The following is a 25,293-nucleotide window of genomic DNA, read 5'->3' as shown; positions in this document are numbered from 1 at the left end:
CCCCCTTGCAGGGTTGTTGTCAGCTTAAAATGGGGAGGGGCAAACCACGTGTACCACCTTGAGCTCCTTGGAGGAAAAGGGCGGTGTATAAATGCAAGAAATAAGTAAAAATTGTGCTGTAAATCTGTGGTGTGAATGTGTTTTTAGTCATAATCACAGTCATAGGTCACGTTTCCCCCAAGTACATCTATGCTCAAAGAGGTTCGTGTAAAACAAAATGTAATGGTTCTAGGGGTTGCTCATGCGTAAGCTTGTCCCAACCTCTGGCTGGGTTGCCTGAGTGAACCTTTTTTGTCCGGACAGCCACTCACCCGTGGCTGTCTCAATCGCTGGCAGAATCCGTCAGTGGGCGTTTCTTAAACTTCTTCCAGCAAAGAAGCTCTTTGACGCCCAGTCTCCTCCTACTCTCTCTGCGCGGAAGCCTTCTGCACAAGGAGGGCGTAGGCAGCGGAGGACCCTTCTTCTCCCCGCTGGTCCCTGGCAAGGAGTCATGGGACCGCCTCGCCGATTCCCCCATCTGCCCCCCTTCTCCACTGGAGCTACGTTGATTCTCTTCCCCAGAAGACGGGCTGCCTCTCCCACTCCCGGGACGCTCTCTGGGATCCCTTTGGAGCTTGCTCTCTCCCTCGGACACTGATGGCAGTTCCCTGACACAAAACAAAAATACAGTAGTACAATAAAATAAAATCAAGAAATACAGTCCCAGAAATGACCCCCGTAATCACACCACCTCCAATTTTCCAAGACTGATCTATTCAGAAATTGATCTTTCTCCAACCTTCAGGGTAGAAGTGGAGACAAGTTTCTGATATTGTTTGTTGGAATAGGGAACAGCCACTCCATTAAATGGCGTACAGTGAATAACCCTAAATCAGCTCTCTGTATTATATTTAGCAAGAAGCTACTAATTAGGCAAGACCCCTGGCATTTCCACCTTTTGATCTTGCTAAACGATGGACAAACCAGCCATTCATCATGATAGCTGAAATGAGGATGACATGAAAGGGTTCTTTTTCTTTATTAAAAAAAAGAAGAAGACTCTGGGATGATTACAGGCAACTAGTCTTATCATTTCGATTATCTTTAACTGTTAAATACAGAGTATTAAAACAGGTTGTAAAAATATAATGAGGTGTTTTCTTTTTACCTCAGAGCTACAATCAGCCATTTTGGGGACAGCATGTCAAATGCCATAATAGTGCCATGGAAGTGGGATCGGCCTACAAAATGGCGTACAGATCAATTCTGCAGAGATAGTGGAAGTGGCGAGAGAAGGGGTAAAAGACATATAGGTCCCATCCAAACATAGCTGTCAACTTACAGATTTGAAAATAAGGGACCAGCAGCCTTGAAAATAAGGGACCAGCAGCCAAAATAAGGGACCTGCAGCCTCACCTGTTCCAGGCACTCCAGTCTTCCTGTCCTCCTGCAGTCTGGTCAAACTCATGCTGGTAGCTCTGAGAACACTGTCTAACCAACTTTGTAACCAGAGGTTCAACTGAATAGAATCTGAATTGCATGCACCACAAGGCCTATGCAGCCTCAACTTAAGATGGCTACCCGGCCTGGCTTTGCACTGCAAAGTTTGCAGCAGCACGTGCAACAAAATGGCGTCAAGCATTCAAAAAACCCCTCAGCTTGCATTAACTAGCCACACACAAGGCATGCAAGCTCCACCCTCAGTCGTTCTTAGACTTCTTATTGGGTGAGCAACACAGCCAAGCAACACAGTTGGAGCCTCCCTCCTCCCTGGCCGGCAGGGAGGGAGGGAGAGGAGCTGCTTCATTTGAAATTTAAGGGACATAATTTAAGGGACATTTAAGGGACATCCATCAGTAAGGGACAGCAGCGGGACATGGCGCTGGAATAAGGGACTGTACCTTCAAATAAGGGACACTTGACAGCTATGCATCCAAACCATACGCTCATACCGTGACGTCCCTTGCACAGTCATGGAGCATCCTGGGAGCTGTCATTTGTTAAAGATGCTGGGAGTTGCAGCTCTGTGATCTCAGTGCTCTTAACAAACCATCATTCCCAGCATTCTCCGTGACTACTACCGTATCTTTCGCCCCATAAGATGCACCTGACTGTTAGACGCACCTAGTTTTTAGAAGGGGAATGCAAGAAAAGAAATATTCTTTAAAGGGAGCGCTGAGCAGAGCCTGTATGCGTCCCAGGCTCTGCTCAGCGCTCCCTTTCACGATCCGCGTGGAGCATGTGTGCGGCGCTTGCAGGCTTTTCCCCAGGAGGGAGAAGTTCCCAAGAGCCCCATACACGCTCCATGCGGCTAGTGAAAGGGAGTGCGGCTCTTGGGGGCTTTTCCGGGAGGTGGGGGAAGGGACTGAGGGGCTGCCCTCTGTCCCTTCCTCCACCTCCCACAAAAGCCAGCAAGAGCCGCACGCTCTTTAAAGTGTGCGCGGCTCCTGCAGGCTTTTCTACGAGGTGGGAGAAGGGACTGACGTGGCCAGTCAGTCCCTTCTCCCTCCTGGGGAAAAGCCTGCAAGAGCTGCACTCCCTTTCACTAGCCGCATGGAGCGTGTATGGGGCTTTTCCCGCCTGCCTCCCACCTGCATTCGCTCCATAAGATGCACACACATTTCCCCTTACTTTTTAGGAGGGAAAAAGTGCGTCTTATGCAGCGAAAAACACGGTTAAGAATAATCTTTATTGTGGTCTAAAAACCAGTAACATAGATTCAGAACAAAATGCAGATTCATACAGACAACCCCCCGGGAGAGGGAGACTGAGGCGATATTTGTTTAGACTTAATGCCACCTTCCCTCTTGTACCATCTGGGTTATGATATTGCCCTTGAATCTCTGAGGCAAAGGCTTGGGACATATCACATAGCGATCTCCGATCTCAATCTCATGTTATCTGTGGTCCGATAGCAGTAGGAATTCATTACGGGTACGATTTTCCTGCATATCTTAGAAATCTGTCTGTGCCAACTTATCGGCGTCTCTTTACCAAAGGCAGATTATATGTATTTCCATCAGAAGTGCTAAATGGCAGACTAAGAGGCATCCCTTATCAGAATAGGCTCTGTGTATGCTCTCAGGACGTCGATTGTATGAGGCATATCCTACTGCATTGCGGACAATATGAGCAAGCTAGGGATCTATTGGGATGCGGGTGGAGCTGTGGTCTAAACCACCGAGCCTTGGGCTTGCTGATTGAAAGCTGGCGGATCGAATTCCTGCGACGGGGTGAGCTTCTGTTGCTCGGTCCCTGTTCCTGCCAACCTAGCAGTTTGAAAGCACATCAAAGTGCAAGTAGATAAATAGGTACCGCTCCAGCGGGAAAGTAAACGGCGTTTCCGTGTGCTGCTCTGGTTTCGCCAGAAGCGGCTTAGTCATGCTGGCCACATGACCTGGAAAAACTGTCTACCGACAAACGCCGGCTCCCTCGGCCAGAAAAGTGAGATGAGCGCCGCGACCCCAGAGTCGTTTGTGACTGGCCTTAACAGTCAGGGGTCCTTTACCTTTACCTTTTAAGGGATCTATTGATTAAATCCCTACTGGCAAATCGGCCTGGTAAATCTGAAGACTACTATAATAAATATCTTCTGAAGGACAAGTCTAATGATATCACAGTGGCTGTGGCAAAGTTTCTTTCGGTAGTCTTACTAAATAGTGTTTTAAGTGTAACCATAAATGGTAGAGGGACCCCTGACCATTAGGTCCAGTCGTGACCAACTCTGGGGTTGCGGCGTTCATCTCGCTTTATTGGCTGAGGGAGCCAGCATGACTAAGCCGCTTCTGGCAAACCAGAGCAGCGCACGGAAACGCCGTTTACCTTCCTGCCAGAGCAGTACCTATTTATCTACTTGCACTTTGATGTGCTTTCGAATTGCTAGGTTGGCAGGAGCAGGGACCGAGCAACGGGAGCTCACACTGTCGCGGGGATTCAAATCGCCCACCTTCTGATCGGCAAATCCTAGGCTCTGTGGTTTAACCCACAGCACCACCCACGTCCCATGGTGTAACCATAGTTAGAAGGAAAGAATAGGGTGTTTTGGAGCACATTCTAGACCACAGCTTTCCAAACTTTTCATGGTGGTAACACACGTTTTAGACATGCATCGTTTCATGACACAGGAGTTCAGTTTTACTAGCAAACCAGAACGAACCCCTTTCCAGCCCTTGGAGGAATGTGGGGAGTTTCATGTGACACACCTACACACTGCAGCCGACACACAAATGTCGCGACACAGGGTTTGGAAACCTCTATTATCAGGGCTGCCATATGTCCACATCACTGGGATTTCAATGGTGTAATTTATGTCCAGGGGGGCAATTTGTCCTGGGTCTTAGGCGAGTCAAATTTTTCCACGCTTTTGGGGTGTCCTGGTTTTTACTTTTTGAAATATGGCAACTCTATCTGTACTAGACCTTTGACTTTGATTTCAAGACTGAGTTTGCATTCTTTTGAGAGAAAATTAGCCCTTGGGCAACTCTCTTAATTTCAGCTGCCGGATTTAGGCAGGGAAAAGTCCTGTTTGTTGTTAAGCAAATTGGGAATCGGAACCCCTTGTCAATCTGTGACAAGTCACCCAGGGACCTATCAGTTGACCCCCCTTCCCTGCTTTAAAGTCTGCCAGTGAATGAATATCCCCAAAGTTGCTCTGAATAACTATCATTTTGTTTTCCACAGCTCCACATTGTTCACATGAACACCAAGTACAAAACCATCACAGAAGCTAAAGGGCACCCCAACGGACTTGCTGTCTTGAGCTTCTTGTTTAAGGTATCTCCTGAGAAGCAGCTGCTGTTACGTTATTTAAAGTACCTACAGCAGACACATACTTTCCTATATGTTCATTCGCTATTATTTATATCTATCTATCTATCTCTCCTGCCAACCTAGCAGTTCAAAAGCACGTCAAAGTGCAAGTAGATAAATAGGTACTGCTCCAGCGGGAAGGTAAACGGCATTTCCGTGCGCTGCTCTGGTTCGCCAGAAGTGGCTTAGTCATGCTTGTCACATGACCCAGAAGCTGTACACTGGCTCCCTATCTATCTATCTATCTATCTATCTATCTATCTATCTATCTATCTATCATCTATCTATAATCCATCCATCCATCCATCCATCCATCCATAATTTAGGTTTATTCGCAAAATTCTAAGTGAAGTAAGTACTTGAAGCAAGGTTTTTGGAGGCAATGTTTACAATGTGGGGAGGAGACTTTATCCTGTTTGGTTACCTTTGTCTGCTTGATGCTGGAGGGGTAACAGCTTGAGGGCGAAGGGAATTTGCAATGGGTCAAGTACCAAAGATGCATACTAGATTTTTGCTCTGCAGGTATCTGATGCAGACAATACCAATTACAACACCATCGTCACTGGCCTGAGGAATATCACTCGTGCAGGTGAGCATCGAGCCTCAGGCAATCCTTTAGAGTGCTTGGATTTGGGTGAATCAGGGCCACACGCACACCACACATTTTTGGGGATCTTGCTAGTGCTTGGTACCAATTGATTATTGCCTAAGGGAAAGCAACATGCCAGCAAGTTTGGGTGAATCTACCAATTTCAGTTTCTTTTCTTTTCTTTTCAATAATATTTTTATTAGTTTTCACTTACAATCCAATAATAGCCTCATTATAACAATGCCAATTTATAATACAATTATTGATACCAATTGTTCAACTACCAAATTATATAATTTAGATAAAGTGGCCACCTGTGTGCTAGATTTGATGAATTGATTATTTGCTTTATCTCTGTGCTCCAAAATCTTATTAATTTTCATTACATTGCAGTCATAATAATAATCTCTTATACAACACCTGCAATATTAATAACTTCTATTTGTGTTGACACGCTAAATGATTTATAAATCTACAAGTGAGGAACTCAAACTATATCTCCATTCTTCCTGTGTGTGGCAATTATTCTGTCCGGGTTTTTCTTCCTGTCCTTGTAAGATGTTATGTCTTTCTTTCCCCCGGTTGTTGCTGTTAACCATCATGCCTTAGGCGGAGTTGATATCCCATTGTTGTTCCAGAAATCCAGTTTCTTATTTTTGTAGTCTTGTGTTCCCTCTTCACATCAATTCATTTAAAAAATAAATAAAAGTGCTCATGAAAATCCAGCAGGATCTTAGTGCGAATTCCCCTCACAGGCACATTTTAGCAGAGCAATTTCCCCTACGGCAATGCATTTTTGTACGTTCTCCATTTGAAATGGAGTTGCGTGTCAAGGACCCCCAAGACATCCCTGAATAAAAACATGTTCACACATCATTTTTGTTTTGGTTTTTGGCATAATTTTGGCCACAACTTTATTGAATTACAGTAAGTGAGTGGTTGCTTAGGCATTGGTTAGCGACTATCTGTTCCGACTTGGAGGTAGGAACAGAACTGACAACCACACCCGTGCGGAAGTCACTAGGGTAAACAATTTTGGGGAGAAAAAAAGCTGGGCGCCAGGCTCACACCTCTCCCCAAATGCTCCCTGGGACTCTTGCGTAGCCCTAGCACTTTGTCAGGGATACGGACAAAAGCATGGCGAGCCCCTGGATTCCTTTAACGGAATACCCTTGCAGCAGCAGCATTAGAGGGGCAGGCACAGCCAGGTGGCGCTGTGGGTTAAACCACAGAGCCTAGGACTTGCTGATCAGAAGGTCAGTGGTTCGAATCCCCATGACGGGGTGAGCTCCCGTTGCTCGGTCCCTGCTCCTGCCAACCTAGCAGTTCGAAAGCACGTCAAAGTGCAAGTAGATAAATAGGTACCGCTCAGGTGGGAAGGTAAATGGCATTTCCGTGTGCTGCTCTGGTTCGCCAGAAGCGGCTTAGTCATGCTGGCCACATGTACGCCGGCTCCCTCAGCCAATAAAGCGAGATGAGCACCGCAACCCCAGAGTTGGTCACAACTGGACCTAATGGTCAGGGGTCCATTTATCTTTACCTTTAACCGCGACTTACAAGTTGTGACAATTTGCTACGCAGTAGGCAAAACCCAAATGGCACCAGCCAATCAGCCAAATGGAAAAATTCCTACCAGGCCCCTGCTCCAAAGCAGACAACCCCATGACAGGCATAGCAAGGTCAGCGCAAACAAACCCTAAATAAAGGGAGGGTGGGCGGGTAATCCGATGTGCGCAGCGAAAAGAAGAAGCTCAACGCTGTGCACAGGGACCTATATAGCACCTCCATCAATCAAATAAAATTCAACAATCAGTTTTCCCCAGCAACATTGAAGGTGCCCAATCAAATCAGTGGCCATCCAAACTAACCCGCCCAGCAACAGGGGATGTCATGGTTGCTCCCACTGCAACACGTGCTCTCCATGAAGGAGAACCCGCTTTCTCGTTTCCCTTCCTGACACCCCAGTGAGAGAGCCAGTGTGGTGTAGTGGTTAAGAGCAGTGGACTCGTAATCTGGTGAACCGGATTCGATTCCCCGCTCCTCCACATGCAGCTGCTGAGTGACCTTGGGCCAGTCACACTTCTTTGAAGTCTCTCAGCCTCACTCACCTCACAGAGTGTTTGTTGTGGGGAAGGAGAGGAAGAGAAAGGAAAATGTTGGCTGCTTTGAGACTCCTTTGGGTAGTGGTAAAGCGGGATATCAAATCCAAACCCCAATTCTCTGTATCTGTTTCTCTGCTTAGAGGATTATGTCGAGTTGGCCTCCACGTTTTCTCTGAGCAACCTCCTCCCCAACATGGCCTTACTCTCCAAATATTATCGCTACAAGGGCTCCCTCACCACCCCAAACTGCGAAGAAGTGGTGCAATGGACTGTGTTCGAAGAGAACATCCCAATCAGCAAGCCACAGGTGAGAAAAACAGACATTTCTATGTCTCTGTGTTGTTGCTCTTGTTTCTCCTTTTAGCCAAAAAAGGCTGTGGCTTTTGAAAAACAAAAATGGCTCCCGATCTAAAATGACACAAGAAGAGCTTGCCAGATCAGGCTAATGGCCTATCTAGCCAAGCATCCTGTACAGTGGTACCTCAGGTTAAGTACTTAATTCGTTTCGGAGGTCCGTTCTTAACCTGAAACTGTTCTTAACCTGAAGCACCACTTTAGCTAATGGGGCCTCCCGCTGCCACTGCGCCACCAGAGCATGATTTCTGTTCTCATGCTGAAGCAAAGTTCTTAACCTGAGGTACTATTTCTGGGTTAGCGGAGTCTGTAACCTGAAGTGTATGTAACCCGAGGTACCACTGTATTCAAAGAAATACTGCCTCTGTCAGTTGAAAACACAGCCATTGTCAGCCACAGTGGTTGAAGTCCATATTGCTTAACTTGGCTGGCTCAGCTCTCCCCTGGCTCAAGCAGGGGGGCAGTAAATCGCAAGAGCAGGCGTTGGCAGAAATCACAATGCAGGAAAAACCATGAAGCCAGCCCATGCCTCTACAGAGCTCCAGCCCTATTTCAGTTATCATGATATATTGGTATATGCCAGGGGTCGGCCCACGAAGACCGTTTTACCAGCCAACGAGCCGCCCCTGAACTGAGCAGCCCACTCAGCAAGTCCCTTGCATGCTGTGCTAAACCAGTGCAGCGACTTGCCGAGTGGCAGTGGAAATCGCGTCTGCGCATGCACAGACGCCGAAAATTGCTTCTGCACAGGCGCGATTTTCAACATCTGGGCATGCGCAGAAGCGATTTCCAGCACCGCAGACATGCACAGACGCGATTTCCGGCATTGCGCTGCACCAGCCTGGCCCATGGCCAGTAAACCTTGCTGACCCCTGGTATATGTTGTGATACAGTGGTGCCTCGCAAGACGAAATTAATTTGTTCCGCGGGTTTTGTTGTCTTGCGATTTTTTTCGTCTTGCAAAGCACGGTGTCGGGAAAGTTTTGGTAAAGCTTCAAAAATCACCAAAGTCTTTAAAAACCTCAAAAAAGGCTACCACACCGCGTTCTATGAGTTGCTCCTCGAAGTCAAGTCGCAACTGTATTAACGGTGTTAAGAAAAAGGAAACAAACTTGCAAGACGTTTCCGTCTTGCGAAGCAAGCCCATAGGGAAAATCGTCTTGCGAAGCAGCTCAAAAAACAAAAAACCCTTTCGTCTAGCGAGTTTTTTGTCTTGCGAGGCATTCGTCTTGCGAGGTACCACTGTATATTGGTATATATTGACATATGTCATTGAAATTCCACTCAGTATTGATCAGATTCCAATGTACAGTGGTACCTCGGGTTACATATACTTCAGGTTACAGACTCCGCTAACCCAGAAATAGTACCTCGGGTTAAGAACTTTGCTTCAGGATGAGAACAGAAATCAGGCTCCGGCGGCGCGGCAGCAGCAGGAGGCCCCATTAGCTAAAGTGGTGCTTCAGGTTAAGAACACTTTCAGGTTAAGAATGGACCTATGGAACTAATTAAGTTCTTAACCTGTGGTACCACTGTATAATTAGCAGAGTAAAAACTTAAACACGTTGCAGGATTCCCCAAAAATAGACCAGAGGCAAGTAATATTTCATCCAGCAGAGCTTTATTTCTACTGAAGGCAAATGAGCATAACAGGTCACAAATCCAATACATTCAGGATCGGCACTGTCCACAAGAAATCCAGTAGCAGCAGACTTAACTTAAACTTACAATAACTTATAAAAAGTCTAAACCTTAACACTAAGCAAACTATGTGCAGAACACCACACCAGAAGGGAGAGCGATAGAAAAAGAAACCGAGGCTATTATTATAGCCAGCATGACCTTGACAGAAGAGATAACAGGACCAGTTTAAGCCAGCTGTACTCAGCTTCTCTGAAGGAATAAGCCAAACATCATGAACCTTCTGCTTGCTTCTTTCACACAGAGAAGCCTCCAGAACCCTCTTGAATTAATTAGAATGGGAAAGATCTCTACACATCAGATCAACGCTTTCTGCACTAAGAAATGCAAACTGACACTTTCCACATTCAGCGTCATATGACAAACGGTTTATAAATCTTTCTACATGCCAGCACCTAGCCCCTAGTAACTGCTGAACCATTCTCTCATTCCTCTATTTAGCTGAATGCATTTGTCAACACCCTTTACTACAGAAGCGCTGGAACAACTTCCCTGAAAATGACCAACAACTTTCGCCCACCGCAGCCTCTTCATGGTCGTAAAGTCTACGCTTCCAGAGACGCCACCATTAGCCGTGGCTCCCCGCTGGCTGTCAATCATCTCTTCCCTCTGCTTTTGGCTGCTTTGCTTGGCCAGCTTTCTGGCCCCTCCTAGGTGTCTCTACTGAGTTCAATAATTATGATGGGTGATGGCTTCGTGGCATCTTCATATCCATGCATCTTCACTGTGATCCTTTTCTAGCCGCTGATCTGAACGCTGAATGAGTTGGAACAAAACTGGCAACGAGAAAAGAACGCAACATCTGATGATTGTATTTTGCTTATTTTTTTTTGGGGGGGGGGGGGAAAGGTGCTTTCATCCTGTTAACAGACTGGCTCAAAATCCTGAGGAGGCCTCCAGAAATCCCGCTGGCATTGCTGAGGAATTAGCAGCAAACTGGTGTTCCTTAGCAAAAAAAAAAAAAAAGTGTGCTGAATCAAAAAACGTAGGGTGCCAAATTTTCTGATGCCTGAAGGCAGCCTTGTTAATCTTTCTGCATCTTCCTGCAAAGGTGGCCTGTTTATGTTGCGTGGTGAGTTCCCGCCCCCCCCCCCCAGTGAAGACACATGACACAAATATTAAGGTTAATGGGCTAATTCAGGCCACAACTTTATTGGTTACAGGTGATGAGCTGTATTGGCTTAGGCATTGGTCCTTACCGACTATATCTGGCTTCAGCCCGTCCGCTTGAAGTCTGGGAAGGGTTAATCACTAGTAGGGGGAGTCCTGCTGATGCACATCAACTAGGAACTCCCCCGGGGTCACCGCTCGGGGGCGTGCCTTAGGCCCTCACCTCCATAGGCTTCGGACAGGGCCACACCCCCCGGAATCCTTTATCGGACTACCCTTCAATATGCGGGGCAGGTGATGTCGCTTCCTCCCCTCTTCCATCTACCTAACAATACCAATACCAATGCCTAACTGCCAACACCAAGAAAGTTGTGACGATTTGCTGTGAGGTAAGCGAAAAACCAAGTGGCTGGTGCCAATTTGCCAAGTGGAAAAAATTCCTACCAGGCCCCTCAATGGCGACCAACCAAGGTCCATAGCAAGGTCAAGTATGAAAACCTTAAAGGGCGGGAAGGTGGGAAACAGGAACAGCTGAAAGGCGGGAAAAGAGGGAGATCCCCGGCAGGCCACGCCCCCTGACCGATTGGCTGTCCAGGGGGTGACGTGGCCGGGGATTCCCTCAATCGCATGGAGGCTGAGCTCCAGGCGCTGTGCGCATGGTAGGGGTGTGAAGCCTGCAACACCACCTCCTTTTCCCGCAACACCACCTCCTTTGATCTATCCCCCAGAAAGCACATGGTGCTTCACGCATATCAATAGTACTAGGCTGAATATATAGAGGCAACTTATGTATATAGCAAGATGCTCTTTTAGGGTTCAAAAAACTCTAATTAAACTTTAGTCCTGCCCTTGAATTGCTTTGGGGACAGAACTGGACCAGGTCAGCTATTCCCTGTGTGGAGCCCCACCATTAAGATGCTGCAGCCAACTTGTTTTTAGATGATCTCACTTCAGCAAAAGCTCCAGCTGCCACAGTGTCCTTGTCATTTGGTGCCTTTGCCATTACCCGAGTTGCTAGACATTTTGCCGGGTCTGCCTTGCTGCCAGCTAATATCATGTAATCCTTGCAAAGGTAGCTGCAGAATATTCAAGATGGGGAAAAAAAAACTTGATAGGTTTGACCACTTGCAGAAACCAAAAATGGCAATATTGGTGGCCATTTTCCAAGATGGCGGCCAAGTGCCTAAGCAACAAAAAATTAGCATCCTTGATATTTGAATTCAGCACACTCCCCCCCCACCCCATACAGAAATAGCATCACTTGCACCTAATTCCCCCCTGTCTGTTGTTAGTCTTGGAAAAGTAATCTAGCCCAGACTTGGATCCTCAGATATTGCTGGACTAGAACTCCCATCATCCCTAGCTGGGAGGTGCCATTATTATAAGATGATGGGGGTTTAATCTAGCAGCATCCAGTAACCCAAAGAGGAAAGGCTGGCCTAGCCTATAAGACACACACCTCCATCTACAAGTTGTGTATAGTTGCATTGAAATAGATAGCGTAGCCCCACAATTGACTCACCAAGTTGGGGGCAGCCTTGGGAATAGAATTGTGCCAAACTTTCAACTTTGCCAGATGTCGTGATCTGCTTTGGGGAAGAGGGAACATAACGCACAATGTGAAACAAAATCTGAAACGATGTAAACTGAAATTATAATGAATAAATCCAGAGTTCTTAGTTTTTCCATGATGGGAGGCCTCTGTCCCATTCATTCCCCATCCAAAATATTAAATATCTGCTTCGCTATCTGTCTTGGGCAGCCCCTTCCTGTTGAGTTTGTGGAAGAAGTCCTTGTTAGATACATTCACACTTCCATCGTAAGCGCGCAAGCCATGAAATGCACACACATGAACAATAAGGCAACAAACAATTAAGAACACAGTGTTGTACCCACCACAATCTCCAAGGAGCGAAAGATGCCATGGTGCTGGGGTGCTTTCCCAGAGTTCAGTTTTGTTATAAGAAAAAAACTGCTCCTTTTCTCTTATGGGGTATTCCAGAGCCCATATAGAGTCCTTAAGTGGGTTCCCTATCGGTAGGAGAAATAACAGAGGCCAACCAAAGTAAACTGAAAAGCAAAGCGGCTAGTAATCCTGATCTTTATTCAAGGAATTGTTGCAACACGCTCCCCACTCACCACATGCAGGAGGGAGGAGAACCTTGAACAATGGTGCACAAGCCCTTATATAGACTTTTGAAATTGCCCACCCTGTAGCCCAAGACCACCCCCTAAAACATCATCCATCCATCACAGAAGGAGGCGGTCTACAGCAGAGGAGGTGGTCTACAGCAGAGGAGGTGGTCTACAGCAGAAATCCTGTTTGCCAGGCTACCTGATAATGGTCACTGACTGCATTACCTGGGCAGCCTGGCCATTCTTTTGTAATGGTTAATAATACTTTAGTTCCTGAATCCAGGTCACAGGCTCACCCTATCCATACACAAACACGCCCTTAAGAAAGGATTTGCAAGTGAAAAGACAATGGGAAGGCTTTCCCCATTTTCCTCCCTACTGCAGAGGAATATTTGAGGTCATTGGGAGAGTCAAAATGGCTCCAGGATTGCTCTCCCATACTATTTCAGACACATGGTTCATATATTTAGACATGTGTGCATTTATGAATATTTATTCTATATTTGAGACCTTAAAATTCTTATAACAGTTTCCTTGGAGGGACATAGCTGTCAACTTCCAGATTTGAAAATAAGGGATCAGCAGCCTCGAAAATATGGGACCAGCAGCCTCACCTGTCCCAGGGAAAGTCTACGGGATATCTAACAATCTGGGATAGCAGCGGGAAACAGCGTTAAACAGTGCTGGAATAAGCGAATTTCCTGCAAAAAAAGGGAAGGCTGACAGCTATGTGGAGGGAAGATCAGTGGAGACTGGGGTGTCTTAAGGACATATGCCCTAGGGAGCAGCTGAGCCAGTGTGGTGCAGTGGTTAAGAGCGGTAGTCTCGTAATCTGGGGAACCGGGTTCGCGTCTCCGCTCCTCCACATGCAGCTGCTGGGCAACCTTGGGCCAGTCACACTTCTCTGAAGTCTCTCAGCCCCACTCACCTCACAGAGTGTTTGTTGTGGGGGAGGAAGAAGGGAAAGGAGAATGTTATCCGCTTTGAGACTCCTGAAGGGGAGTGAAAGGCGGGATATCAAATCCAAACTCTTTTTCTTCTTCTTCTGTGTTTTGCGCTAGCGCCAGCCTCAAGTTGCAAGTCCTATTTCATCAGGACGGCCAGTATGCTGTGAGCCCAGGGAGGGTGGGCGAGTGGGTGGACAGAGAAGAACTTCTATCCCTATCCCAGGACAGTAGCTCACCTGGTAAAACCTTCAAGATCAGGAGACCTGTCTCAGTCATGTATTGGTATCTGCACATTTGCACCCACTCACGAGTCTCAGCTCAGTGGTTGTCAGGCATCAGAGGATCCAACCCCCAGGGCAGGTTGCCAGGAATGGATAAGACAAGGAAAGTTCTTACCAGTTGCTTTTTATTCAATATTCACAGAGAGAGGCTTAGAAATGCAGCCTCTGGGAGTAATGGTGTTGCTTCGAGTGAGTCTCCACCTCCTCCCTCTCTCCCTTCATGTGTCATCACCATGGGTGCCAAGATGTGCCCTGTGCCTCTGAGCTCTGTAATAAACAAAAATCTGCCCTTATTCCCTTATGGGGGACACAAGAGCCCTTATAGAGTCCTTTGTAGGTTCTTCATCGGTTGGCGATAAGAACAGAGGCCAACCAGAGAATATTGAGAAGCAAAGCAGCTAGTAAGCCTGATCTTTATTGAACTGTTGCAACAGGGTGCCCCCTTCACACACAGGAGAAGGAGGAGGACCCGGAACCAAGGTGTGTCTGCCCTTATAGAGATTTTAAATTGGCAGCCCTGGAGTCCAAGACCACCCCCAGAAACATCATACCTACATCACAGAAAGGGTGGGCTAAAGCAGAAATCTGAGTGGGTTGTTTAAACACTTAGCTCCTGAGCCAAGTCACAGGCTCACCCTATTCATACACAGACATACCCTTAAGACAGGATTTGTGAAGGAAAAGACAATGGGGAGGCTTTTCCATTTGACTTTGCAGAGTAAACACCTGTTCAGTTTGGGAGTCAAAATGGTTTCATGGCTGTTCTCCTGTGCAGCTTCAGATATGTGGTTTATATATTTATGTACGTGTTTGCTTGGTACATTTATGAACCTTTATTATATATGTAAGACCTTAATCTTTTTATTTCAGCTCTCTGCTCTCCTACTTTCAATGCCTGCCGGGTTCTGGGAGGCGGGGGTCTGGAATGCTTTCTAAAGACACTGTGTCTGTCAGCTCTTCCTCCTCTCCCATTATTTCTCAGCTCTTCCCCTCATCTGCCTCTGAGCTGTGACCTCCCTCAAACCCCTGCTGTAATTCTGAACTGTCTTCTTCTCTGCCCAGTCCTTGACAGTGGTAGAGAGTTGGTTTTAGATGCAAAAGGTCCCAGATTCAATCCCCAACATCTCTAGGCAGGGCTGGGAGAGAACCGCATTTGAATTATTGGAGAGCCACTGCAAGTCTGTGTCGACAACCCTGAGCTGGTTGGACTTTGTATTTGGCAGTGTCCTATGTTCCTACATCCTTATTCTGCTCCTGCCTGGAGGAAGTTCTGCTCTGTCAAGCCAAGAAATGATCAATGGATGGTCCTTTAGAAGGAACTAATTATAGGCTGAGAGCGACTGAAATACGATGCGAGCAGAGCTGTGACAAATAGATGGAGCTGCCACGTTAGCTTGTCACCCCCGTTCCACTCCATAACTTGCCCCAGGTTAGAATGGGGAGTTACAGGGAAGAGGATCGATCAAGTCTTTCCCTTAGAGTTGGTAATCGGAGCAGGGAAGCAAAATGAGGATGGGAGCGAGCAAAAGGGCCGGATTCTTCCTCCCTATCCCCACACTCTTTAGGGCCTCTGAAGGGGTCATTTTTATTGCATGTATGTCAACACCTTGTGCTCCTTGGAGGAAAGGTGCGGTAGAAATCTAACAAACAGATAAATATGAAAGTACCAAGCCGGGGGGGGGGGGGGGGAGAGAGAGAGAGAGAGAGAGAGAGAGAGGGCAGTCAAATGAAGACTGAGCATGTTCAGTGGCTATGGAATGTCGTCCTATCAAATAGTAATAATAATATGATATAAGTAGAAAACACTGCTCCTTTTTCCTGATGGGGTACCCAAGAGCCCATATAGAGTCCTTTTGTAGGTTCTCCATCGGTAGGAGAAAATAACAGAGACCAACCAGAGAATATTGGGAAGCAAAGCAGTTAGTAAGCCTGATCTTTATTAACTGTTGCAACAGGGTGCTCACAATCACACGTAAGGAAAGAGGAGGACCCAGAGCCATGCGTGCAAGCCCTTATATAGACATTTTAAATTGCCTGCCCTGGAGTCCAAGACCACCCCCAGAAACATCATACATACATCACAGAAGGGGTGTAACCCAAGACCACCCCCCAGAAACATCATACCTACATCAGAGAAAAAGCGGTCTACAACAGAAATCTGAGTGCGTTGTTTATCTCATGTGTGGCAAGTTACCTGATTGCATTATCTGGGTTTTGGCCACTCTTTTGTTATTATAAGTACTTAATTCCTGAATCTAGGTCACAGGTCACAGGCTCATACCCTGTTCATAGCTTGAATGTGCCCTTTAGACAGGGTTTGTGGGGACAGGATTTGGGAGGAAAGAGATAATGGGGAGGTTTCCCACTTTGACCTTGCAGAGAAATATTTGAGGTCAATTTGTTCAGGACCTTGTCTATGGGGTTTCAGACATGTGGTTTATATATACAGTTATGAACATTTAATTTTTTTAATATATGACCTTAAAATTCTTATAACTAATAATAATAATAATAATAATAATAATAATAATAATAACAACAATAATAATAATACCTCACCCATCTGACTGGGTTGCCCCAGCTAGCCTGGGCAGCTTCCAACATATGTAAAAACATAATAAAACATTAAACATTAAAAAACTTCCCTATACAGGGCTGCCTTCAGAGGTCTTCTGAAGGTTGTATAGTTAGTTATCTCCTTGGCTCAGGGGTCCATACCCTCCAACATTTCTCCAATGAAAACAGGGACATCCTAAGGAAAAGCGGACCATTCCAGGATCAAATTAGAAACTGGGATGGCTTCTATAAATCTAGGACTGCCCCCGGAAAATAGGGACACTGGGAGGGTCTGAAAGTGTCTCTGGGACATAGAACAGCACCACTCTGCGTCACAACATTTTGCTGCGAATCCCATCGGTAACAATCCTCTTTCCTTTCCAATTTGCACCACTGAAAGTTTGCATTATTTACTTTCCCTAGGCCTGCTGCATAGATTTTGCTTCACTCCTCTCCTGGGGCTTTTAGCACGACTCTGCCATTCCCACCAATTTAAATTTCAAAGGAGCTCTGAGGAGGAAAATCCCATTGAGAAAAGCAGACAGAATAGGCAAACCTCCAACCCCCCCCTCCCATCATTTGTCAGGAAAGCAGAAACCCAAGGAAATTGAGCTCTTCAGCAAATAGCAAACCTGTTAAGGAGACACTGAAATTCCCCCCTTTTGTTCTCCCTAATTGCAGGTTTAAATTTAGCACCGACAAAGAAAGTTCTCCTGTTCCAAAATTAGCTTTGAGAAGAGGCCAGCTGGATCTCAACATGCATAAAAGAAAAACAAAGCACCTACATGCTTCTCGCAAATTAGACTTTTGCTGTGTGTGGTTGTTTTGATTTTTAACAAAATCTTTGGCCTATTAGCCTTGATTCTAATTTCAGCAGCGTACCAAGAGTGGGTGAGATTGGGCCTGGGAGAATAATAGGGATTACTTACTTAACCATTCTGAAGTTTAACAATCAACCCCTCTTCCCAGGGGATTTTGGGAATTGTAGCTCTCTGAAGAGAATAAGGGGGTCTCCTAACAACTCTCATCACCCTTAACAAAGGGTCCCTTCTGCTAAAAATATGTAGACTTCTGCTATTTAAATGAGGAATTATAATTAGGATTTCCGTCTCGATTTAAATATATTTCCTGCTTTTGTGCTTAAAACTGCTTTTGATAACTTTATATGTAAATTTGCCTTGAATTAACCATAAGGTGGCAAGGCAACTTAAGGATAGCAGATCCCAACCACCAGAGCGGGATAGATGTCCCATCTGCACTATATGTTTAAAGCAATTTCATACCACTTTAAATAGTCGTAGCTTCCTCCAAAGTAATCTGGGAACTGTGGTTTGTTCAGGACTCTGAGAGTTGGTGAGGAACCGCTATTCCCTGAACAAAGACCCAGAGTGGTTGAACAATTAATCCTCTGCCTATGGAACTTTGGGAATTGTGAAACAAGCGGATACTGGTGGTAAAGACCTATTCATCCAGCTGGGACAGTCTGTCAGAGCAAAAATATCTTCAGGTGTTTCTGGGATGTGCTGGTAGGGGGTCACCTGTTAGATCTTAGGGATGTGGGTGGCACTGTGGTCTAAACCACTGAGCCTCCTGTCCCAGCTCCTGCCAACCTAGCAGTTCGAAAGCATGCCAGTGCAAGTAGATAAATAGGTACTGCTGCAGCGGGAAGGTAAACAGTGTTTCTGTGAGCTCTGGTTTCCATCACAGTGTCCCGTTGCACTAGAAGCTGTTTAGTCATGCTGGCCACATGACCTGGAAAGCTGTCTGCGGACAAACGCCAGCTCCCTTGGCCTGAAAGCGAGATGAGTGCCGCAACCCCATAGTCACCTTTGACTGGACTTAACCGTCCAGGGGTCCTTTACCTTTACCTTTTTTACCTGTTAGATCTTGAAAGGCATGCTGTTTCACAGAATAGTTGGTTCTGATGAGGCATCAGCAAAGTTTGGGCTTGGGAGGGGGGAAGATGATCTGTGGGGTGTGAGGGAGGCAGGGTTGACTGTGTTTATTTGTGTCAGAGTGTAAATTGCCAGTTTAACAATCAGCACGGTTCACAACGATCCCAAGCATGCCCTTCATTGTGGGAACACAACAGCTCAATTACACTCGAAGCCATCGAACGAACGTCTGTCACTCTGCCGATCCCAGCAGCTTCCTGGCAAAATGATTGAAGTGGCATCGTTAGGAGATTGACTGTACAGAAAAATAAGCAGCAGGAGATGACTGTGTCTTCTCTGACGACTGGTGGGGATGTTTTGTCCCAATGCGTCAGATCTTAACCAACTGATGAAGTCTTTGATTCTTTCAGGAAGGAAAATTTGAAGGCGGAGAGCACACGATTTTGTCAGTGTTAAGAAGCTCTCTGAGCAGTTCGTGCTCTATATATTTGCACACTCAAAGGAGAATTCCGAAAGAAGTGTTAACAGGGGTGGAAACTGAGGATGCTCGCTTCTTCGTCCCATGTCCAGAAGCGAAACCAATCCAATTGTTTTCCGTCTGCAAATGAGACATAGCTGATTATATCTCCCCCGTCAATTTGCATAGAGTTTTCTTTGCATTAAAATGAATGAGGTGGAATAACGTGCAGTGGTACCTCGGGTTACATATGCTTCAGGTTACATATGCTTCAGGTTACAGACTCTGCTAACCCAGAAATAGTGCTTCAGGTTAAGAACTTTGCTTCAGGATAAGAACCGAAATTGTGCTCTGGTGGCGCGGCGGCAGCAGGAGGCCCCATTAGCTAAAGTGGTGCTTCAGGTTAAGAACAGATTCAGGTTAAGTACGGACCTCCGGAACAAATTAAGTACTTAACCTGAGGTACCACTGTAATGGTAATAATAATAATAAAAAAAATAATAAAAAAAATTATTTATACCCCGCCCTCCCCAGCCAAGACTGGGCTCAGGGCGGCTAACAACCAATCATAAAAACAAGTTGATTAAAATACAACTTAAAAAACAAGACTAAAATACAACATTAAAACATTAAGTTGCAGCCTCTTCACAGGAGGCGAAAGGAAAAAAAGAAAGAGGGGGAGGGAATCAAATTGACTCTAAGCCAAAGGCCAGGTGGAACAACTCTGTCTTACAGGCCCTGTGGAAAGAAATCAGATCCCGCAGGGCCCTGGTCTCATGAGACAGAGCGTTTCACCAGGCCGGAGCCAGTGTTGAAAAGGCCCTGGCTCTGGATGAGGCTAATCTAACTTCCTTATACCCCAGGACCTCTAGGGTGTTGCTATTTATGGACCTTAAGGTCCTCCGTGGGGCATACCGGGAGAGGCGGTCCCGTAGGTACGAGGGTCCTAGGCCGTGACATAATTAACAACACAAGCATGAACTAAATCAACTTTCTCCCCCCATCCTTAATCGGGAGACATAGGAAACTCTTAACTCCCATGCATCCTGGTATAAAATAAAGATGCTTCCCTCCACACCTTAACAGCAAGGTCTCTCCTGACCTCAGTGAGGACTCCTTGTCATTGGTCCCCACTTCTGGTCCACCCCCATCCCGAATCAGGAGACATGGGAAACACTAATTCCCATGCATCCTGGCAGAAAATAAAGATGCTTGCCTCCAGGCTTAACCATGAAGCATCTCCTGTTTTCAGTGAGCCTTCTTTACCTCTGGTTCCCTCCTCCTTCGTATGGGTAACACAAGACTTGTCTATGCATTACATTGAAAACAGGTCCAAGCTGTCTCTCTCTCTCTAGGTAAAGGGACCCCTGACCATTAGGTCCAGTCGTGGCCGACTCTGGGGTTGCGGCGCTCATCGTGCTTTATTGGCCGAGGGAGCCGGCGTACAGCTTCCGGGTCATGTGGCCAGCAGGACTAAGCCGCTTCTGGTGAACCAGAGCAGTGCACCGAAACACTGTTTACCTTCCCGCCAGAGCGGTACCTATTTATCTACTTGCACTTTGACATGCTTTCGAACTGCTAGGTTGGCAGGGGCAGGGACCGAGCAACGGGAGCTCACCCTGTCGCGGGGATTCGAACCGCCGACCTTCTGATGAGCAAGTCCTAGCCTCTGTGGTTTAACCCACAGCGCCGCCCGGTTCCCCACCTCTCTCTCTACACACAAGCTTATTTATTCAGGTCACCTAAATTTAAGCAGAGACTATGTACTCACTGGGCGTTACATGTGAACAACTCAATATACTGCTCAAAGTTTTCCTGTACACAGATGACCCACTTGTTGTAAAGATCCCTTAAATGTATTTCAGAAGTGGGAGGAATTGGCAGGAAAGGTTCGCTGATAGCAAGGGGGAAACTGTTGCAAGGCGGGGCCCAAACCTCTGATAATAATTTGGGCTGGACATGTAATAGGCTATGGATTTCCGAAGTGTCTGTGTAGGGGCTGATGTATTTGTTCATAATCCAAATCCCTCAAGGGCCGATACCGGCCATCATTGTTAGTTTGAATCTACAGAAAGCACTTATGCTTGCTAACAGACAACCTCCCTGATTTATTAGGTCTGCATGGTGTGTTCTGTCAAGTGCCAGAAATTCCCTGCTGATCTATTACTCACCCAGCAGCTCTCAAACACTCCTAATTGATGTAACAGAAACATATTGACAGTGACACAGTAACGTGCTCTCTGATAGGGTTACAGAAATGGACTAGACAGTTGTTCCCAGAGCTTCAGTGCCCGTTGACGAATGAAAATGCATCTTCCGTTATCTTGCATCAGATGCTGGCCAGTCACAGATCAGTGTTTTTTCCCCTCCCCAGATCTCATACTGAAATTAAGAAGGCTGGTTTATGCATTATCCATATATCACAGCACCCGTTGTTTGAATGTTCCATGTTGTACCAGTAAGTTATCAAAACTCCAATTATGCGTGTGCCTGGGGTTACTAAGAATGAACAAATCTGTCAGTTTCAGTTTCTCTCAGTTTCTCATTTTACCAATCCTTAAATTCAGTTCTCCACACCAGTTTGCACTGTTTAAACAAAAAATTCTCAGGGAAATCTGCCAAATTTTTTTGTATGATTTTCTCTTAGTAGCCACATTTTTCTACGTAATTTTGCCTGATACAGTGGTACCTTGGGTTAAGTACTTAATTCATTCCGGAGGTCCGTTCTTAACCTGAAACTGTTCTTCACCTGAAGCACCACTTTAGTTAATGGGGTCTCCTGCTGCCGCCGCGCCGCCAGAGCACGATTTCTGTTCTCATCCTGAAGCAAAGTTCTTAACCCGAGGTAATATTTCTGGGTTAGCGGAGTCTGTAACCTGAAGCATATGTAACCTGAAGGATATGTAACCCAAGGCACCACTGTATTCACATTCTTTGCAGAGCAGTTTTCCTAATACGGTGTATATTTGTTTGTTATTTACACCGACATATGTATCTGCGTGCCAAATATAGTTATGCATATTTTTGCACAAATTAATTGGCTGAAGAGATGCATTACAAAAATTCAGATGATGGTGTATTTTGAAGGATGCCTGTTTTTCAGTTTGCATATTGTTTCAGAAGCTGCAGATTAGGTTAGTTTGCCTTTAAATGCAAACTGAATAACATTTCTCCTCGGTCCTCAATCAGTAAGTGCCCTTCAGACTGGAGTAGGGTTGGCATACGAATCAGGCTGTATGTAGGATGTTTTTATATATTTTTTAAAAAGCTTTAAAAATCCAAGAAAAGCCCCAAATTTGGGGGGGGGGGAGTTGGGGGGGATTGAAGGTAGCTGACATGGTACAGTTCAGATATTGCTGGACTACAACTCCCATCATCCCCCATTGACCATGCTAGCTGGGGCTATCTATATATCATTTTCATATAGTTTTTTCTTAAACCATAATATGCTGTCAATTTTTTATCCATATTCCACAATCTTCTAACAATGCTTCTAACTCTATATTATGACCAATGTCTATTGCCCAATGTATCAATGAGGATTTTACTTGTTCATCCTTTGTTTCCCATTCCAATAGTATATTGTACATTTTAGACAGCACTTTAACATTACATTCTAATAGGTCTCTCTCCAGTTGTGATACTTGTTCCCCAAACCCTTGTCTCCTCTCTTTCTTAAATACTTCATTTAAGTGATAATATTGTATCCCGGTTGTTAACATTCCTGATAAGTTCTCAGATTCTTTTAGTTTAAACTCTCCTCCCTCTTCTCTTAATAAATTTCTATAAGTTGCCCAACTTTCCAACATATTCTTTTTCATTACTGCTTTAAACCACAGAGCCTAGGATTTGCCGATCAGAAGGTCGGCGGTTCGAATCCCCGCGACCGGGTGAGCTCCCGTTGCTCGGTCTCTGCTCCTGCCAACCTAGCAGTTCGAAAGCACGTCAAAGTGCAAGTAGATAAATAGGTACCACTCCGGCGGGAAGGTAAATGGCGTTTCCGTGCGCTGCTCTGGTTCGCCAGAAGCGGCTTAGTCCTGCTGGCCACATGACCCGGAAGCTGTACGTCGGCTCCCTCGGCCAATAAAGCGAGATGAGCGCCGCAACCCCAGAGTCGTCTGTGACTGGACCTAATGGTCAGGGGTCCCTTTACCCTTTACCTTTATGGCTTCCAATGGAGAAAGCCAAAGTGGTGTTTTTGTCTCCAAAGAGTTTTTATATTTATCCCATACTCTACATAATTCCCTCCCCCCCCCCCCCGATTATATGTTTTGTAAATCCTTTATGTACTTTCACCTTTTCATGCCACAAGTAGGCGTGCCAATGGCTGGCATCCCCTTTTCAAGCCATCAAAGTTGGTGGCTGCTGCCCCCACATGGCGGTGACTCCCATAGCCCCAATTGTTCAACTGTTTGCAGTGTGGCATACTTCCTTTCGTCTGTTCCATAGTCAAATGTCACACAATTCAGGTGCATTAGATTCCCACAAGGTTGTAGTATTAAGAGAGAGAGAGAGAGATGAGAGATGGGAATTATATCGACTGACATTCCTGCTGCTAGGAAAAAAGTTTTCTTATATGCAACCGCTGTGGTCAGAATGATTATAGCAAAAAATTGGAAGGGAGAAAAAGCTCCCTCAATAAGAGAATGGCAAATAAGATTTTGTGAATATATAGAATCAGCAAGACTTACAGCAGTGGTAAGAAGTCAATCAGACCAAAAACTGATAGAGGAGTGGACTTGCGTGAAGGAATACATCAAAAAGCATTGTTCTGGTATTAATATATCAATATGCAATGAATGAAACTTATAGAGTAAAAAATTAACAAGAAATGGGTGTAAGATGAGATAGTCAAAAATAATATTGATAACGCAGTGAAAAGAAGAAAAGAAACAAAGGAAGGCACATATAGGTGGAGGGAAGTCAAAATTTATGTCTGTATGTTTAGTTTGTATGTTTGTTTTCTTTTTTGTAATCTAAGATGAGAGGTGTATGTATCTATGGATAATAAGTTTGTTTAGTGTTTTGGTTTGTGTTTGTAAGTATTGCATTTATCAATAAAAGTTTAAAAAAGAGAGAGATGAGAGAGAGTGAGAGAGAGAGAGAGAGAGAGAGAGAGAGAGAGAGAGAGATTTCATCTCCACATTTGCTCCACAACATGCATTCTTTTGGATAAAGAAAATCAAACAAACAAACAAACATAAATTCCAAAATCCGTAGCAAGGCAATGCCTTTATTAGGCTAACCGAAAGATCACAGAAAGGGTGAAGGCATTCATAAGAATTTAATGCATAAGAACATAAGATGAGAAAGGAAACCCCACGTGGATCCTTTGTTGTTCTTGCTGACATGTGCAGAATAAAAAATGATCTGCCAACAGAATGACAATCTCATATGTGATATGCAGGACCTGCCACAAAATGCTGCAGAGCAGTGTGCTGAATTTCAGTACGCCAACTCTCCATGCTCGTTTTTGTGATACCCACTTCCTTTCCCCCTCCCACCCAATTTTCATTTTTCACTTCCCAATGGACAGTGAGTATTGTTGGGTAAATTTTTTTAAATTTAAATACTAATAAACTATACATTAAAAAGATGGCAAAATTGATCAGAAAGCTCAGGAACCAAGAATACCAAAACTTCAACAAAGAATGGGGAAAATTTATAATTTATCTTGGAGACCATTGTAAGCAGATGAAAACAGTAGCAGGATTGCAATAACACTTGTAATATAGCAAGTACTATGGAGATACAGTGGTACCTCGGGTTAAGTACTTAATTCGTTCCGGAGGTCTGTTCTTAACCTGAAACTGTTCTTAACCTGAAGCACCACTTTAGCTAATGGGGCCTCCTGCTGCCGCCATGCCGCCGGAGCACAATTTCTGTTCTCATCCTGAAGCAAAGTTCTTAACCTGAGGTAATATTTCTGGGTTAGTGGAATCTGTAACCTGAAGCGTATGTAACCCGAGGTACCACTGTAGTGGAGTTATATAAAACACAGACTATTGAAAAAGTTGCAGTAGAAAAGGTTTAACAATAGGACCCATGGAGGGGAAGGTGGGAAGTCCAGAGATTCGGAGGAATTTTTAAACTGTTGATGTGTGATTGTATTGTTATAATTTTGTATTGGGGGCACAGGTGGCAATGTGGTCTAAACCACTGAGCCTTCAGCTTGCAAATCAAAAGGTCGGCGGTTCAAATCCCCGCAACGGGGTGAGCTCCCGTTGCTCTGTCCCAGCTCCTGCCAACCTAGCAGTTTGAAAGCACACCAGTGCAAGTAGATAAATAGGTAGCGCTCCAGCGGGAAGACAAACAGTGTTTCCGTGCGCTTCTCTGGTTGCGCCAGAAGCGGCTTAGTCATGCTGGCCACAAGACCT

At 45.4% G+C, this 25,293-nt stretch overlaps 1 protein-coding gene across 6 annotated transcripts in view; it reads left to right on the top strand.

Moving 5' to 3' along the window:
• The window catches only part of LOC308465349 (carbonic anhydrase 15-like), a 46,500-nt gene extending 36,074 nt beyond the window's left edge, over positions 1 to 10,426 (top strand). For all 6 annotated transcript variants that reach the window (XM_080985240.1, XM_080985241.1, XM_080985239.1 and 3 more), the window contains 4 exons: positions 4,660 to 4,752; positions 5,311 to 5,377; positions 7,620 to 7,786; positions 9,976 to 10,426. In XM_080985240.1, the coding sequence (XP_080841366.1) occupies positions 4,660 to 4,752; positions 5,311 to 5,377; positions 7,620 to 7,786; positions 9,976 to 10,188 (540 nt within the window). In that variant the 3' untranslated portion in view covers positions 10,189 to 10,426. The remainder of the gene's footprint in view (positions 1 to 4,659; positions 4,753 to 5,310; positions 5,378 to 7,619; positions 7,787 to 9,975) is intronic.
• Positions 10,427 to 25,293: the final 14,867 nt, after the last annotated feature.

The sequence above is a fragment of the Podarcis pityusensis genome, assembly GCF_964106645.2.
Source record: "Podarcis pityusensis genome assembly, chromosome: 16".
Classification (NCBI taxonomy): domain Eukaryota; kingdom Metazoa; phylum Chordata; class Lepidosauria; order Squamata; family Lacertidae; genus Podarcis; species Podarcis pityusensis.
This window is presented reverse-complemented; position numbering and strand designations above follow the sequence as displayed.